The sequence below is a fragment of the Leuresthes tenuis genome, unplaced genomic scaffold, assembly GCF_036924035.1.
Source record: "Leuresthes tenuis unplaced genomic scaffold, fLeuTen1.0.hap1 SCAF_20, whole genome shotgun sequence".
NCBI lineage: Eukaryota > Metazoa > Chordata > Actinopteri > Atheriniformes > Atherinopsidae > Leuresthes > Leuresthes tenuis.
The window spans coordinates 15,208,628-15,224,484 of record NW_027325374.1 but is presented as its reverse complement, the minus strand read 5'-3'; the positions used below and the strand labels follow the sequence as shown (position 1 = coordinate 15,224,484).

The 15,857-nt window shown below is 42.2% G+C and overlaps 3 protein-coding genes across 12 annotated transcripts in view; 1 reads left to right on the top strand and 2 right to left on the bottom strand.

Moving 5' to 3' along the window:
• fam234a (family with sequence similarity 234 member A) overlaps window positions 1-9,265 on the bottom strand; it is a 114,276-nt gene extending 105,011 nt beyond the window's left edge. Inside the window, exons 1-12 of one of the 4 annotated variants that reach the window (XR_011909231.1) lie at window positions 8,991-9,265; window positions 8,006-8,310; window positions 7,809-7,919; window positions 7,515-7,697; window positions 7,161-7,285; window positions 6,783-6,915; window positions 6,163-6,295; window positions 5,909-6,049; window positions 5,224-5,305; window positions 4,995-5,147; window positions 4,790-4,892; window positions 3,697-4,640 (exon numbers count right to left, since the gene is read on the bottom strand). Coding sequence is in view for 3 of the 4 variants with exons in the window: in XM_072374066.1 (XP_072230167.1) it covers window positions 4,429-4,640; window positions 4,790-4,892; window positions 4,995-5,147; window positions 5,224-5,305; window positions 5,909-6,049; window positions 6,163-6,295; window positions 6,783-6,915; window positions 7,161-7,285; window positions 7,515-7,697; window positions 7,809-7,919; window positions 8,006-8,273 (1,644 nt within the window). In the remaining variant the exon portion in view is untranslated. Of the gene's footprint in view, window positions 1-3,237; window positions 4,641-4,789; window positions 4,893-4,994; window positions 5,148-5,223; window positions 5,306-5,908; window positions 6,050-6,162; window positions 6,296-6,782; window positions 6,916-7,160; window positions 7,286-7,514; window positions 7,698-7,808; window positions 7,920-8,005; window positions 8,489-8,990 lie in introns of those variants that run through there. The other 3 variants (XM_072374066.1, XM_072374068.1, XM_072374067.1) reach the window with 3 other exon arrangements.
• On the bottom strand, window positions 121-2,257 carry cox6b1 (cytochrome c oxidase subunit 6B1). The gene is made up of 4 exons (XM_072373869.1): window positions 2,128-2,257; window positions 1,251-1,364; window positions 913-1,013; window positions 121-366 (listed from the first exon to the last, which is right to left on the bottom strand). The coding sequence occupies exons 2-4, from the start codon at window positions 1,354-1,356 to the stop codon at window positions 313-315; spliced, it is 261 nt and encodes an 86-aa protein (XP_072229970.1). The 5' UTR covers window positions 1,357-1,364; window positions 2,128-2,257; the 3' UTR covers window positions 121-312.
• Window positions 9,266-9,426: 161 nt separating the features above from the next.
• Window positions 9,427-15,462, top strand: luc7l (LUC7-like (S. cerevisiae)). 7 transcript variants are annotated; one of them, XM_072372738.1, is made up of 11 exons: window positions 9,562-9,647; window positions 10,689-10,759; window positions 11,919-12,013; window positions 12,196-12,294; window positions 12,599-12,709; window positions 12,835-12,978; window positions 13,101-13,277; window positions 13,384-13,472; window positions 13,563-13,592; window positions 13,729-13,896; window positions 14,262-15,462. In XM_072372738.1, exons 4-11 carry the CDS (start codon window positions 12,199-12,201, stop codon window positions 14,371-14,373), a joined length of 927 nt encoding a protein of 308 aa, XP_072228839.1. In that variant the 5' UTR covers window positions 9,562-9,647; window positions 10,689-10,759; window positions 11,919-12,013; window positions 12,196-12,198; the 3' UTR covers window positions 14,374-15,462. The 7 variants fall into 7 exon arrangements, with proteins under 7 accessions (XP_072228836.1, XP_072228839.1, XP_072228833.1 ...); XM_072372736.1 differs by lacking the exon at window positions 9,562-9,647 and adding an exon at window positions 11,166-11,232 and having other exon boundaries at window positions 10,631-10,759; XM_072372735.1 differs by lacking the exon at window positions 10,689-10,759 and having other exon boundaries at window positions 9,427-9,647.
• The last annotated feature ends 395 nt before the right edge of the window (window positions 15,463-15,857 follow it).

The window sequence follows — 15,857 nt, the reverse complement described above, 5'->3', positions numbered from 1 at the left end:
GAGCCGCTCCTCGTTGCCACGATGCACTTTCTGAACTAAGCCAACAAAAGTGCATCTATTATTATCTAGTGGAAAGCAGCGCATGCCTTAAAAAGGGAAATTCAGGCGAGACAGACGAGCTCCATAAATATATCCTGAGACATTTTTAATGCAGAATCTGCAGTACATTTCGTGGTATTTGTAAGGAATGACCATTCAGTTGTATGTATGCTCCTGGGACGGAGCATTAGTAGTGGAAAAGTGCCACTTCCACAAACATTTTGCCGGGAAGATTACATCTTTGCAGACAAACGGCTTTGGAGATGGGCTGACTTAGATTTTTCCAGGAAAGTTCCCCTCTGCTCGCTGGTCATCCCACTTCTGGGTCTAAAAGGACAAAAGTTTGAGAGGAAAACTCACTTTGTGACAAGTAGTCGTGTCTTGTATTGAAAAAGTGACTCAAAATATATTTCTATGAATCATTGTCAAAGCAGGTGATCGGAATATAACTCCACTGTCAAAAGCAAAACCCCTTCCACCACATTACTGACTGGGATGAGAGAGATTACAAGCATTTTTTCTATTAATTGTTTGTTTGACCCCCCCCCCCCCCAAATTAATATACAGGAAGTACCGCCCTTCTTGATGTATACAGGCAGCATAAGCGCAAAGAAAGAAAACAACAGTGACCCATCCATCCATTTTCTGTACTAGGTCTAGACTGTCTGATTTCCATGTTTTCATTCTCCAGACTGAGCCAGACTCTCAGGAATGCGGGGGAAGGATGGAGTTTCTTGACCCCTTTCCAAACAAACTTGGCCCACTGATAGCAGGGGGCCATTACCCCTGAACTTACTTGAACTTTTTTTTGCACAGTGGCTTTGTTTCGTAAGAATAAAAATAAAAAGTTGAAAAATGATAGGATATATTTACCCAAGATAAGGGGCATAGAGATTTATAGACCCTCCTGTACCACTCACAAGGGGCGGTGTCTACCCCTTTGGCATCCAGGGCTTTCTGGCAGCGGTGGTAGTCTATTAATAGAGAGACAAAAGGGGTATTAAAAAAAAACACCTCAGTGACCCTCAATTAAACTCGACCTAGATCAGCTCCACTTTAGAGTTAAGGGGCCCAACACTAATGAAGAGCTAATGTGTGCTGTGTTAGCGTTGTAACTTTGATTGCGTCTTTAATAACCTGACAGCAGAGAAGCTCCAGAGTTACCGGGCCAGCGGATGAGTGTCTCGCACAACTTTGAACTGAACTCTTACCCAGGTAGTTGGACCAGCAGTTTCTGGTCTGGTTCTGGTTGGGGAATCTGGCATCGAAGGGGGCAGTGCGGTAATTCTCGACTTTTTCCTGAATCCCATCAGCCATTTTCACCTCTGCCAAGAGAATATCGTCAATTAATACCGTTGAGATGGAAAAGAAAAGTCCTAATTACCAGCACCCGTGTCCAAAAACAACGTCGTGTTTGTGTGTCAGGCAGAGGCAGACCGGTAAATGTATATCTATATGTCTATATATATAGTAATGATTTCTATCTTTGGCCCTTGGTGTGTCGGTAAGCTGCGCAGTGAAAGGATCGACGTCTATTTCGGAATGTTCAGGTTCCGCAGAGGATTAATTTGGGGGAGATTTTCGGGGTGCTGCATGCGGCACCCAAAGCAGAAATATGGCGCTGTCGTCACATACTCCCTCCATAAAGCGTTACTGTAAAGCTCATGACAAAGTACATAAATACAGTAGACTTATCGAATAAACTAACGCCGCATAACGTATTTGACCCAACTTTTGTTACATATAAATGCGTATTAAACGACATTAACAGAAACAGCACAGCCTCTCAGGCCGCACTCGAGCACTTTCCTTTTCCTTTCTCTTTTAATTAAAAAGGCAATTAATTATCTCGTCGCATTTCCATCTGGGTGATTGGTTCATATATCAGTCTCCGAAAATGGCTAGTGGGGGAAAGAAGAAGAAACAAATACTGCCAGCCAAGCCATACATTTTTCAGACGCAGCAACAGTGCAATTTGTAACATCTACTCACATAACGCATATATCCTGATATTTGATAGGGTGTAAGGTTTCCGAATCAATAAAGGCTGTTCTATATATATTCTAAAGACATGCAGGTGAACGTTACCTTTGTCGCAGTCGCTGGCTCGAGCTCAAAGTGACTTTTATACCGGACGGTTAAAGTGTGTCTTTCTGATAAGCAGCGCGCACGACACGCTCGCGCTCCGGTTTGGAGATATTGCAGCCGTGCAGTCCTATCATAAGGATATGGCGGACACAGGTCACATTGAAATGAGACTCACGCATAGTTCAGACTACCTCCACCCAGGTCCGCGTGAACTGATGTGTGGGGGTAATGGAAAAATGTTATGGGTTGGAATGGAGCCGGTCATGAGCAGCGTGGCTTTATTTTTAAGAGTTTAAGCTCATGTTCCGCGCACAGATGTTCATTTTGTTCATCAAGGCGGAAGTACTTGATTTCTCGGTGTTTTTTTGTTAATCATCAATAGACGTGGGTTTGCGCAGTTTACACGGACTGCCCTTTTACCCCTCTTGACACCCCGGTGAAGAAGTAATAGTTTATATAGGCGACTATAAGTGCTCATTTTTCTACCCAGGAATCTTGGAATTTCTCCTCCTGTGGAGTCGCAGAAAGTTCTGCTTTTGAAATGTTTAAACTATTTGCAGGGGGAGGACAGCCTTTCAAGAAGAAATGGGATGCTAGCTTTATTTTCTGTTCAGTAGAATTCACAGGACAATGTCGCCGTATGGACTTTCATCTAAACTTCGGCGCAGTGAAGTTCCCGCTATAGGATACTGATGACGCGCCAGCACATGTGTCAGTTCCGTGCAGACGCGTGGCTCTGCGCCCCTCCAGCTGACTGTCAGCTTCCCCTCTATCCCATGTGTACATTTCTAAATGCCGGCTAGATGATTTGTCCCGATATTCCCTAAAAGGACAGACTTCCCACCCCTGAAATGTATGCAGGAATCTGTCTGGCGTCGTGCGTCACTGTAAAAAAAAAAAATCTAATAAAATGATGCGCTGCAATTTAAACCGGACGCTACCGCCCCTGCTGTACGTGACTTACTTCCACAGATCCATGGAACCCGGACAGCTGCTGTTTTATTCGATACACAAGATGGCAGCAAAACACGTTTTTGCATTTTTTGTTTGGGAAACTTCTTTTTTTTTTTGTGCGTTTTACATAAAATGTTGAGACGAAAACAAAAGTCGTTATATTAAAATGGTTTATTTGTCCACAGTCAAACATTTTATCTCAAGCCAGAGAAAAATCAGCTACAATATAGGCCTGCTCCACAGGATCAATATATTAATGTTAAGCAAAAAAACCCCAAAAAACTAATTTTCACTTATTTACCGAATAAAAAAAACAGGGGAAAAAAAACAGCTTTACAAGAAGTTGTCAAACCAACAGCAATAACTCAAGAACCTTTGAGACTCAGCATAGAGCGAAGGTATAATCAATACGCGTTGACGATCGTTGCGCCTCATTTTCCCCAGACACGGCTTAGGCTTGGTCACAGATTAAAAGCTTTTTCCGGTAAAGATCTCCTCTTGAAGATTTCTTTTACTCCATGACGAGGCCTGAGACATGTCCTAGAAACTGACTGCACCAGTTACAGCATCTTGGAGGAAGGAAAAAAACCAACATTTGTCTTGATTGTTGACAACAGCATCACTGACGAGACCGACATCTAAACACTTTGACACAGCTCTCACATAACAACAGTCACTTTCAGTGTATACTTTGTGGGGTTCTGTTGCATTTCAAGTTTCAGTATGTACATATGATCCCAGTCAAAACACACCGACTGATTTAGAAAAACCGGTCAGGTGTGTCGAAACTTTTGACTGCTTTACATTCGTTTCAGCAACTGTTTCCCAGCTGAACTGGCCCCATCACTGTGAGACAATTTCTTTAAGGCTATAGTCATTTGAACTAACCCCTGCAGAAGCATGCGCCCACTACCTTTAAAGCACAGTGTGGCACGCTGTTGCATAGATCCAAATAATAACCCAGCCTCTAAACATTCAGAGAGCATTGCACCGATACCTAAAAAGTGCAAGAAATAATACAGCAAGGCAGGCTCTATTGGTTTTTCAGCAGGAGACAAGCAATCTGCGTGGTGTGATTGACAGCGAACGGCAGCTTCTTAAACTTCTGACAGCATACGTGCGGTCAAGTCTAAAATCGGGCAACGCCCACTTTGGCTAGAAAAGATTAAAGGAAGAGCCTTGTTGAATAAAGTCGACAGCTCAGTTCTTCTAGCTATGAAGGATTTTCTTTGGTGGTGAGCAGGTGGAAAGTCATAACTAGTGTTCAAGCTTTGGTTTTAAAGTCCAGGTAAGTTAAAAAAAAAACACTAATCTGAGGAAGTACTGAATATGTTACAGATGGCCCTTTCAGTTGTCGCTGAAGCGGAGTCGATTGAAGGCCTCTATGATGTCGTCATTGGTTTCTGAACCCCCGCCAGCGCCAATATGGAGTACTTTGCAAAAAGGGACGTCCTGCTTCAGCTTGTGCTTGCTGAGGACCACAGTGCCTTCAGCTCCGTAATGTTCAGGACCCATCAGCAGGAGGTAGGCAGCATGGCGTCCACGCTCCATGAGTGTGGCTAAGATAAAAGAAAGCAAACAAACGCAGTCACCAAAATACCTGAGAGCTGCGTTTCACCGCACCTCCAATCAGTAAGCGGCATGTTACCATTTAAGCGTGCTGGTATGTTCAGTCAGAAGGGGTTTAAAATACAAGAGTAAAGAGCACCTCTGAATGTTACAATGTGCTCCATCACACTAGGGGACTCGAGGAGAACTTTAGAATGGAGAGGATGCAGCATGTAAGCGCGTCGATCCATCGTTAACGATTCCTGAAAAGAGACGTTCGAGAAGCCAAAAAACAGGTTTCCTTTGTGAATCTCTGAGTAACCAAACAGTTGAATGCATCGTGTTGGTGGAAGCAGTGCGCTTACGGATGAATTGGATTCTGAACGCATCGAGCCCCAAAACATGAAGACTGAGAAGTAGTTGGCAGTGTGTACTGAGGCGGGTCTCGGCGAGTTGGCAGCAGCCAAAAGGTTGACATCCCACAGCTCGCCACCAGACTTCCCATCCAGGATGATTATCTACGTTGACGACACACAGCGGTACCTTTAATTCCTCTCAATTCCTCACCGTATGAGACGCAGAAAGTGTACTTACCCTCTTTGTGTTGTTGCCTACGTCCTCCTCGACCACAACATCAAGGACGTCATCATTGTTAAAGTAGCCAAAAGACGGCTGGCTGAAAGAATAATAGAGGAAATGGTATATGCCTCATAGCATCAAACGGTTATATTTACTGTGCACTCCCAAGGCTTTTACAGGATTGATGATCAATATGAAGCAGAAATAATCACAGAATTGAGTCATTGGGACGTATGGAAAGAGAAAAGAGACGCTGGCGTCATAGCAACAAACTCATACTCCATGTCATTACATATTAACATAATGTACAGTTTTATATTCAGTTTAGAGCTGTAAATTGACTGTTGGTTGTTTTTTTTTCTTCCAATGAATCATTTTGTCTCCTAAAAACAATATTTCAGATAGATATCAAGAAAAGCCACAAATATTTACATTTTAGATACCCGAGCAGAATGTTTTGGAGATTTTGAAGACAACAAAACAAAACTATGCAAGTGTTAAAATGCCTTCTGTTTATCAGCTTGTGCCTCTGCCTCGTCGGGGATGGCTGGCCTCGATCCCACAATGAGCAACAACAAACCTTCCTTTCCCTGCGACAGCTGCCAACCAGCGAAGAGGCGACACACAAGCGCACGCATTCATTTCTAATATCTGAAACTGAGCATGTGACAGATTTAAAAAACGGGCCAAGACAAGTTACCTGAGGACTGAGCTGGTGTTGACTCTCCACCGCAGCTGTAACTTTTTTCCATCGACTAACGCCACCCCCGTCCCCGTCACAAGCAGCAGGTCGGATGAATCGTCCGTTTCTTTGGTTCTCAACACACTCGCTGCCTCAGACCTATGGAGTAAGAACAAATATTTGCATACGGCCTCAAAAGGCTTCGGCTAAAGTCACAGTGACCCGATATGCTGGGAGTGATAACGGAGGGCTCAGTGCAGGCTACTTCTTACTCGTAGATGGGGACGAGGCCAGTTTCCGCGCTGGCGTTTTCCTCCAAGTTTTTGTCAGACTTGAGGCCCGCGTCCATCCCGGCTTTGGCCTTGGCAGCAATCCTCCCCAGTGCCAGTCCATACACTCCAGTGTCTGTGAGTGAGTTCACACTTATTCACTACTGCCACCGGATGTCAAATATCCAAGTGTACACATACGCAGTTTGCCGTACTGGTGATTGGTTTGTTCCTTGCCCTAGTATCAGCCCTGGGTAACCAAAACCAAAGCTGGCATAATAAATAAGTGGCTATGGCCTCACTCTGAATAAGACACTGCCACGTAAACACCATTGTTTGACTACTTTGGCCAAAATAAGGCCATATTTAGAGTAAGCACGCATCAAATTAATCTTATGAGGAGTGTGCTATAATCCCAATATCACGTCCTGGCTGAACCGGAAGGCTGCATACTTTTGGGGCGAGGAAGACGCCATGTTTTCAGGGATATGGATGCAATTAGCTTTGGAGGATCTGTCCCTGTGCTGGGATTGTAAATCTTCCACTTCACACGTTTGACTGCACATATTTATTTATTTATTATTATTATTATTATTATGTGACGAATGATTTCAGACACGTACCTTTTTGCAGTAGTATGTAGTACGAACCCTCTTTAGTGCGATGGAGAAGATGGCCGCTCGTCTTCATGGAGTCAAGAATCACAGTGGAGCCAATCTGGACACCCGTCCGCCCTGAGAGCAACACCAGCTGAGTCTGCAGATGACATCAGTGACGATGACATTTTTTTTTAGTGGATTCTGATTTGCTTCAATATAAAGATGATTCCACTGCCACTTCCCATCATCTATATACAGTATAACCAGGGGCAGAGCAAAAATACTCCATTATCAAACAAGTTGTAACAAACTAAATACATTAGTTGTACCATAAGATTAAAAAAAGCAAGGCAGGAAATAAATCTTTTTACAAACTTAAGGAATAAAATGACTGGAGCTCACCTGTGTGTTGTTAGATGCCACCAGAACCACATCCCTGACCTTGTCCCCATCCAGATCTGGGACACTAAGAACAGGCAACGAGCTCTGCAGAACGTTAGGCTTCGGCTGCTGCCAAACCACATCACCTGACATCAAACACATCACCCAAGAGCTTTTCATTCGGTTTGACCAGGTTTATAAAACATGGCTTTCTTATTCCTTGATTCAGTGGTTCTTTACACCATTTACAGTGCTCAACTGCTTCTCCATTCGTTAAGATAACACTTTCTTTTAGGAGTAAACTTCTGTATATTACTTACCATACTTTATAATGTACATAATACACAACAAGGAGACGGGCAGCGAGTCACTAACCTGTGTATTTGTCAATGGCTGTGATGTTGTCAGCATGGGATAGCAGACAGTGCCAGGCTCTCTCTGTGTCCTTGTCCATCCCACACTGGGCCCAGTAAAACTTTGGATCCAGCGGCCTCTCCCACAGGGTCTCTCCATCTGTGCCATCCACTGCTACCATGATCACACACGGTGACGACAGACCTGGAAAACACACGGTGTTCATCTGAATTACAGCTGAACAGTACAGCGCAGTCACTTCGTAGCCAGTCAAACAGTCTTTTTCATTTAATGAAGATGACAAACGCTTTATACCTCGGTCAGCACATGATTTGTTCTGCGTGCCCATTGTGTTTTCGAGGACAAAGAGGACATCCCTCACCTTGTCATCGCTTGCATGCTCAACTGCAAGGAAGTCATAGGTTGCTGCGCAGAGGAAATGAGAAAGTTGCAGTTAAGTCTCACAGTTTGGATTCTCACAAGGGGTGAAAAGCGCATGCACGGACACACACCTGCTTCAGAGAAAGTCTTGTTCCAGGTAACAAGATACTGTGGTCTTACAGGACAGGGGATGATGAAAGAGAAGGCAAACACTACAATGAGGCAGAGGAACACGGACAGAAAGAAGACTGCGGTTCTCCAGTGAGTCAGTTTAGCAAAACCCAAGCCTTCATTACAAGACTTCTTCAGTTCTGTTGCTGACGGTGCTGTCAGTGTTTCTACCCCCTCGTCTCCACTCTTGAGGGGGTCGCCCTCAGTGGTATGGTCTGTGGTCTCCATTGCTGCTTTTTCAATGCATTACTGGCACACAGATCTGCTTGAAAGAAGAGAGGAGACAAGAGCAAAACCATGCCTCGACATTATGTTGACTCAAAATCAAGTTAATTCATTAGAGTGAATGCAACTGCTGTGGCACACGGCATATATCTGCACCTGGTCCCAGTGTGAAGTGGATTACAGATCTACATGCATGAAAATAACCAGACAAAACAGAGATAAATACTGGAGGCAGCAGCGTGACAGTCGAGCTATTTCTGCTGTATCACCCTTTGTGGATCTGCGTCTATTCAGACGGGCCAGCAATGACTCCAGAGATTTCTCAACTAGCCTCCTACCCCTACACCCACACAAAACCACCACTGGGAGGGTGGCAAACCTCGTGACTGCCATCCTCGCTAAGGATAACACACCCTGTTAATTGCTCTATGATCATAAGAGTTAAAACGTCTAAAATTATAAAGATATGAACAATAGACGTTGCCACCAAGACCTAGCAAACAAATCAGCCAAAATCACCTCAAGTCCTCAAACTGTTCTGATCGGAAAGAGATATTGTTGGCTAGATTGGTCAAGAAAAGTTTGACAACTGGTTATGCTAATCTGCTAACTTGTTGAGCTATGGGTCACGTTACCGCAAAAGATACCCGTCATCTGTGTGAAAATATCTATATATACGCATACATAATTAACGCAAACCGGAGAAAAGTTTTTCCTTACTTTGCTGTTGCTCCCTGCGGTCACTGGTGTGGCTGATAACAAGCAGCAGCAGGCCCGACAGACAAACTTGAGTTGCGTAAACAAATCACTAAAGCCTACAGCTGAAGTTGTTATTTAAACCCTGAATTTATCTGACAGGTAGTCCTGGCTTAAATATTTGTAAATTCAACCCTCAAACCAAACAACTAATTCTAACGGTAATATAATTTAACCTCATCCAAATTGTATAATATCGTTACTGGTGATATCATTGTCCGACAGGCTATAAAAATAATTCAACCTGAGAGGCTACGTTTGGGTAAAAGGACATATTGTAGTATCGGGTTCAGTGCGCTCTGGTTGGTCGAGCGACTTGTCCTTGAGCATTACGATTGGTTGATTGCAGATATGCAGCAGCTCTATCGGAACTGTAGTTCCTTATTCGCTGTGTCGTCATTTCCTTAATTTGAGACGGAAACTGGCGAGCTTACGAAGTAGAGGAAAGCTTCGAGGGGTGATGGTTGGATGAATAAAATATTCGAGTAACCCTGCTAACTGAGGAACTGTTATCAGCCGCTTGATTTCTGTATAGAAATATCATCGGAACATCCACAATAATGTCGGCCCAAGCTCAAATGAGAGCTTTGCTCGACCAGCTAATGGGAACAGCGAGGGATGGTGAGTTGCCTTAGCATGCTAACTGAGCTAGCTAGCTAGCCAAGATGGAGGCTCTGCTGAGGCTGGCTTGTGTTGGCGTGTGATGGACAGACCTGCATGAATGGATGTACCGCAGAGGGCTGATTAAATTACAGTAACATTAGATCCAAGGCGTCAGAAAAAAACTGTTCCTATGTTGTATTTACATGGGTTTAGTTTTGTCTTTTTATTTTTTTTTTAGCCTTTAAGCTAAGTTAGCTGCTGCTCGTTTCATGTTTATTGTGAAGTTACGGTACTGTCAGGCGCCATGACGCCGAACGTTGGACCATATCCAAGTTATCTCTGGTGTTGACCCCTTGTTAAATAGTTAGGTGATAAACACTCTTAGTATTTACACGTCTGTAAATAAAAGGACGCACATTCCTGACGTTGCCTATCGTACCTGTTAATTGAGAAGTTAACAGGTTAATGGATAAGTTGAATAAAATGTTCAGAATCAAGTTTGCGCGGTAGTCTTTCAAGCACAGGTGTAATCATCTGACAAACTAAAGTTTTAGAGTATATACATACGATGATTTATAAAGAACTGAGTATAATAGTATATAACGTTATGTAGTCAAGGTTTTTTTTTTTTAAACAGAATTTTTAATGTTTCTTGTTTATTCACGTTAATCAGAACAAACTTACCAGCTCTATTGCTTTGTGTAGATTAAAATCGTGTCAAATCGTGTTTGTTGCCGGAAACCAACGTGTTGCTGTCCATTGATCCATGTGTATACAGGCTTCAATGTGTGAAACAGATTAAGGGCTGATTACTGCAAGTAGAAAATGACAGTAAACTGCAGTCCTGCCGTTGATTAAGTAAGAGGTTCTGTCGGTCAGTATTTTGAATATTATTGCAGCCCCGTGGATCAGCTTTACCAAGCTGATAATTCAATCTCTGCAGTAAGAGTGAATTTGTGTTGTGAGTTTGTGGGTGTATGTGTGATGATATCAAATTCTTCCCATACATTTGTTGCATACAAACTGAACAATTGTGGCCCCTTTATTTTATTCATTAAGGTTCAGTGTATCATTGCCAGCCTACATCAATCTGCAAAGGAGTTGCAGAAAAGCCTCATGTTCATCGAGCCGTGAGTCACACATAATTTTTAAAGCTGTTATGATTAATATCCAAACAATATGTTTGCCTACCGGAAAGTTATTTGTAGATATGATTTTTTTAATCATACAAAAACAGAAGTTGGTAATTCCTCAGTGGCACACAAGTACATAGGAAATTACTTGACTTGCAACTTGGAGTAGTGATGCACAGCTTGAGCTAAGACGTCTTGTCGCGTTTTGTCCCAGCGAGCAATTCAGTTTGTTACACGTAGAGCAATCCATTACACGTCTGTTTTTCAGAAAGCAGTCTGTTGCAGTCCACACAAAAAAAAAAACTTTGAAAAACATAATTTACAATCTGACTTTGTGTATGACTCCCAACTTCTTACTACAGGTATGGGCAAGAAAACTGTTTCCATTTATACTTTTCTACAGCGGGTTTAAAATTCTGCAGCTGAGGTCTTGAAGATGCAGAAGGGTACAGTATGTGGTGCAGATCACAGTGTGTATAAACAACTTTTTTCCCTTGGATTTTTTTCCTTTTGTTTTGAATTTTCATTCGATGTTTCATACTTGTATAGGATTTGAATGGAACATTCACATGACAGCTTTACATTTGGCTTCAGTCTCAACAAGTATCTTTCCTGCATAGTCAGTTTCAGTGCAGTGAAATGTCAGCAAATACAAGATAGCTCTTTTGACACTAGTTACTTAAAGCTCCAGTCATGTTGTTATTTTAGCATTGTGCTCCACCCTTACAAGCACAATCCTTTGATCCTCTGCATTAAATAGTGGAGATTGAGCCTTATAGTAAGTTAAATGGTGTTCTTAAAGTTCCGTGTTTTTATTGAGGCTTGGGTAAGGTAAGCAGAAAGAAACCACATTTAGTTTTACTTCAACTTCACACAGAAATAGACAAGCAACAGCCCAGCAGAAGCACTGTTCTCCTATTGTTTGTCACCAATAACATTTGTTTAGAAACGGTAATAAAAGCTTTGTCTGTGATATCAGATTTGGTTTTTCATTCTTTTAGATGGGCAAAAAGTCATTGAATTAAATTACGTTGACACATATTTTCCAAATGAATGCTTTGCATTTACAGTAATGTATATGAAAGCACTGGATACCTCGCCCCTGCTATCAAGTATGTGAGATCTTCCTCATTGTTGTTATTCTGGACTGTTTCAGGGGATGAGACGCGGCAGAGGGTGAAGTTCACCGACGAGCGAGTCTGCAAAAGTCACCTTCTCAACTGCTGTCCACATGACATCCTGTCTGGAACTGTAAGTGGGCCACTGAAGATGGGTTCAATATCTGTCCTCTGGTGCTGTTTAAATGCTATATAGACAAAACACATTTGATTCTGAAGAATATATCACCACTACAATACTGAGAAAAAGCTAAAAATATCTGCTTCTAGTAACTTCAACCTGTGCAAAATAATTAATTTCTGTTTTTATGACAGCGTATGGACCTGGGGGAGTGCACAAAGATCCATGACCTGGCACTTCGGGCAGATTATGAAATTGCTTCCAAGGAGAGAGATCTTTTCTTTGAGCTTGATGTGAGTGATATCCCACGATAGATATTGTGTTTGCTGGTTGTAGACTTGTTAGTTAATTTAATTAAAAAGCAGGTCAACTCATATAAGATGAAGTTGTGGATTGCTTTGCGAGAGAAATTGTCATTTAATTGTTTTTAAGTGTTAAAAGCTGGACTGTTGCTTCAGCGGATATATTTTTCTTTCTTTCTTTTTTAACTTAAAGCTCAAGAATGGAGATTTGATCAATCTTAGGTCTGATTTGAAGTTTTCTACTTGGTCAGATATGCAAGTCTTTGGGTATTAACTCATTTTCTCACATCTGAAGGCCGTGGATCACCTTGAGTCATTCATTGCTGACTGTGATCGAAGGACAGAACTGGCCAAGAAGCGTCTGGCAGAGACTCAAGAAGAGATCAGTGCTGAGGTTGCAGCAAAGGTAAATGACACAAGATCTCAAGAAGCTCGTGTCTTTTTTTTTATTTTTATGCATTTTTGCCTGTATGTATGTTTCGGCTCTGCATATAACCTGACCTAAGCTGTGATGGTTTGACTATGTTATAGGCAGAGAAGGTGCATGAGTTGAATGAGGAAATCGGAAAGCTCCTGGCCAAGGCTGAGCAGCTCGGAGCTGAAGGCAACGTGGATGAAGCTCAGAAGGTCCTGCAGGAAGTGGAGAAGGTCCGCACCAGGAAGAAGGATGCAGAGGTTAGTAATGAGTGCTTTGAAGGAATTTAAAAGCTCAGTGATGTGTTTTCGTTCCTTCTGTCATTCCTTTTATCCTTCAATGTCTCTCTTTCTCTTTTGTTACCCTTCTTGTTCCGCCTCAGGAAGAATACAGAAACTCCATGCCAGCCTCCAGCTTTCAGCAGCAGAAGCTCCGGGTGTGTGAGGTGTGCTCTGCTTATCTAGGACTCCATGACAACGACCGTCGTCTGGCTGACCATTTTGGAGGAAAGCTTCACCTGGGGTTCATCCAGATCAGAGAGAAACTGGACCAGCTAAAGGTATGTAGCACCATGCATGCTGTCAGAAAAGACAAAGGACAGGTGATTGAATGTTTTCCAATTTTGTTTCACCACTAAAGAGTGTGTTTTCATCTTTAATAATTAGAAAACTGTGGTCGACAAGCAAGAGAAGAGGAACCAGGAGCGCTTAAAGAGACGAGAAGAGAGGGAGAAAGAGGAAAAGATGAAGAGAAGGTGAGGACAGACTTCTATAAATCCTGGTGGCATTAGTGGAGGTTCAGTGTGCATTTTATCATCAATCTAATTTTTGTTCTGTTTTTGTAGGACCAGATCACGAAGCAGAGAGCATAGAAGGTAAGGCAGAGAACTTACCCATCTGTTTAGATCGTATTTTTCCCGCCAGTTTCACACTAATTGGGAGGGGAAAGATTTTCTAAATGAGCAGTGAGATCGATTCTAACTTTAAGGTGTTCTCTGGTGCTCTTATCAGGTCCCGTTCACGTGACCGCAGAAGGAGGCGCTCGCGCTCGTCATCCCGAGACAAGCGGCGTTCTCGTTCTCGCTCCAGGGAGAGGAGGAGGCGGCATCGCAGCCGATCCCGCTCACGCAGCCGTGGACACCGTCACAGCCATAGCCACGAGCAGGGCTCAAGACACAAGTAAGTACACAAGCACGGCACATTTCCTCCTAACTCTTACTTTAACTTCCTCAAAGCTGCTCCAGTTAATTTCTTGTGAGTTGTTCTCCTTTTTTTGTTTTTTTTTGTTTTTTTTTTAAAAAAAAAACAAAAAACAAACATATTTTTCAGATGAAATGTTTAAGCCGCCTCGTTAAGATTGATTCTGTCCGTTATGACCAGGCTGATTTTCTATCCGAAGCGAGCAGATTAAGATCCACACGTTGGGTGCTGATTGCCTGTTGCTTCACAGAGCAAACTGACACGAGTCCTCATGATAGCAATGTTACCTGGACACAGGTGCTTTTTGTGAGTCCCTGAGTTCGTAATGTGTTTTTATGTCGCAGGTCATCCAGGGACCGAGAGCGCTCGTCCAGAGACCGATCACGGGAGCGAGACAGGATGAACGGCAGGTCGGACTCCCGCCGAGCAGACGACAGAGACATGGGGGACTTCTAATGACCAAACACCATCCACTAAGACACACAGTCTCTTCCTGTCTTTCACCTGTGTGTCCATTTATATTCCCCTCTTGTTAAACACTGTCCCTGCCTTGACACTTGTGTTCTCCAGCCTTTCTTTGCTTTAGTTGTCATCGCGACCGACCCTCATATCAACTGTAATATGGAATCACTTTTCTAGTATCAAAATACATGAGATTACTTCTGGATTTGAGAGGCTGGTTATTGATCAGTAGTGGAGTGTATATCGAAATAACCACATCTGTAATTTGGTGGCTGTCTGTATCCAATCCATCCTTCGTCTTGTTCTACAATACCTTTTTTTAATCAGTCAAATGGGGAAAACAAACATAAAGTGGTCTACTGGACTGGAGCATAAAATGTAACTGATCAGTAATCTTTTATTATGAGCCGATGGTCTTTTTTTTTTTTTTTTTTTTTTTAAGAGAAAAAAAAGGAATGTGTAAATATGTTTTGGCCCTACAGATCGTAACGGTCTGAAAAGCCTCGTCCTGTCGAGTAGTTTTTGTTCCTCTCACCTCAAAGTTTTCCTTTCTTTTTTTGTAATGACAACATGCAGTTTCTCGAATGTCTGTCCACGTAAACGTCTCCATCGCTAAGTTCACGAAGCCCACTTGAATTTTCAAATTAAAACCACAAAAGGTTTCAAAGTTGCTCGTGTTCGTATCCGACTTCCATCTCCACTATTTTTTTTTTTTTTTTTTCCGTTTGTATTTTTCTTTTAAAATAAAAAACAAAACAAAACAAAAACAAATGTAAGTTTAATTTTATGCTTCCAGTAGTGAAGGTTGTGAGTTTGGTCAGTTTCAGTAAAGGTTTGTTTTGAATTGTATTTGTGGCAAGTTTCTTGTTTTTATAAGTTCTCTCAGTCTTGATTTATTTTTATTGAGCAGGAAGTTAAATAATGTCACCAGAATTAGGGTTGGCGTGTGAGGCGGTAGGTGCAGAAGTGAGACATTTGGGAAATCCAGTGCTAAAACTGCACAAACTAAAGTCACGCTTGGAAATTCTGGCCCAACGTCGACCTAATTACTTGTGACTAGAATTGTAATTGAATGCAAACAGATTTGAATGGATGCACTGCTTTACCTAACGTGTGGAGCCATTTCTTCTGCTGGAATTCTTTCTTTAAAGTCTCAATAAAAAAAATTTAAAAAAGACTTGTCTGCTGACTTTTTTTTTTCCAGAGCATGTTAGTTATTGTTTTAATTGTTAGCACTCATAGTATGTTGCAAAGATCAATTGATCAATTTTATTGAATGTACTATTTCAGTACAACCCTGAATTCAAAAGTGTGGACAGTGTAAAACGAGATGAAAACATATGATTTGTCAGTCTCATAAATGAGTAGTTTAAAGAAAAGTAAAACAAAGAAAACAGTCCTGACTTTTTTTGAGGCGTCTTGCTGCCGTCAAATTCAAGATGCATTCACACTTCCAATGAGACGGTAAAATGTCTCCC

What these genes read in the sequence shown, in the direction of transcription:
- luc7l (XM_072372732.1), top strand. Translation starts at nt 11,816, where the DNA reads ATGCTTTGCATTTACAGTAATGTATATGAAAGCACTGGATACCTCGCC. An exon ending in CCAGGAAGAAGGATGCAGAG is followed by an intron (nt 12,979 to 13,100) that starts GTTAGTAATGAG and finishes GTTCCGCCTCAG; the next exon opens with GAAGAATACAGAAACTCCAT. An exon ending in AGAAACTGGACCAGCTAAAG is followed by an intron (nt 13,278 to 13,383) that starts GTATGTAGCACC and finishes TTTAATAATTAG; the next exon opens with AAAACTGTGGTCGACAAGCA.
- cox6b1 (XM_072373869.1), bottom strand. Translation starts at nt 1,356, where the DNA reads ATGGCTGATGGGATTCAGGAAAAAGTCGAGAATTACCGCACTGCCCCC. An exon ending in CTGCTGGTCCAACTACCTGG is followed by an intron (nt 1,014 to 1,250) that starts GTAAGAGTTCAG and finishes CTCTATTAATAG; the next exon opens with ACTACCACCGCTGCCAGAAA. An exon ending in CTCTATGCCCCTTATCTTGG is followed by an intron (nt 367 to 912) that starts GTAAATATATCC and finishes TTGTCCTTTTAG; the next exon opens with ACCCAGAAGTGGGATGACCA.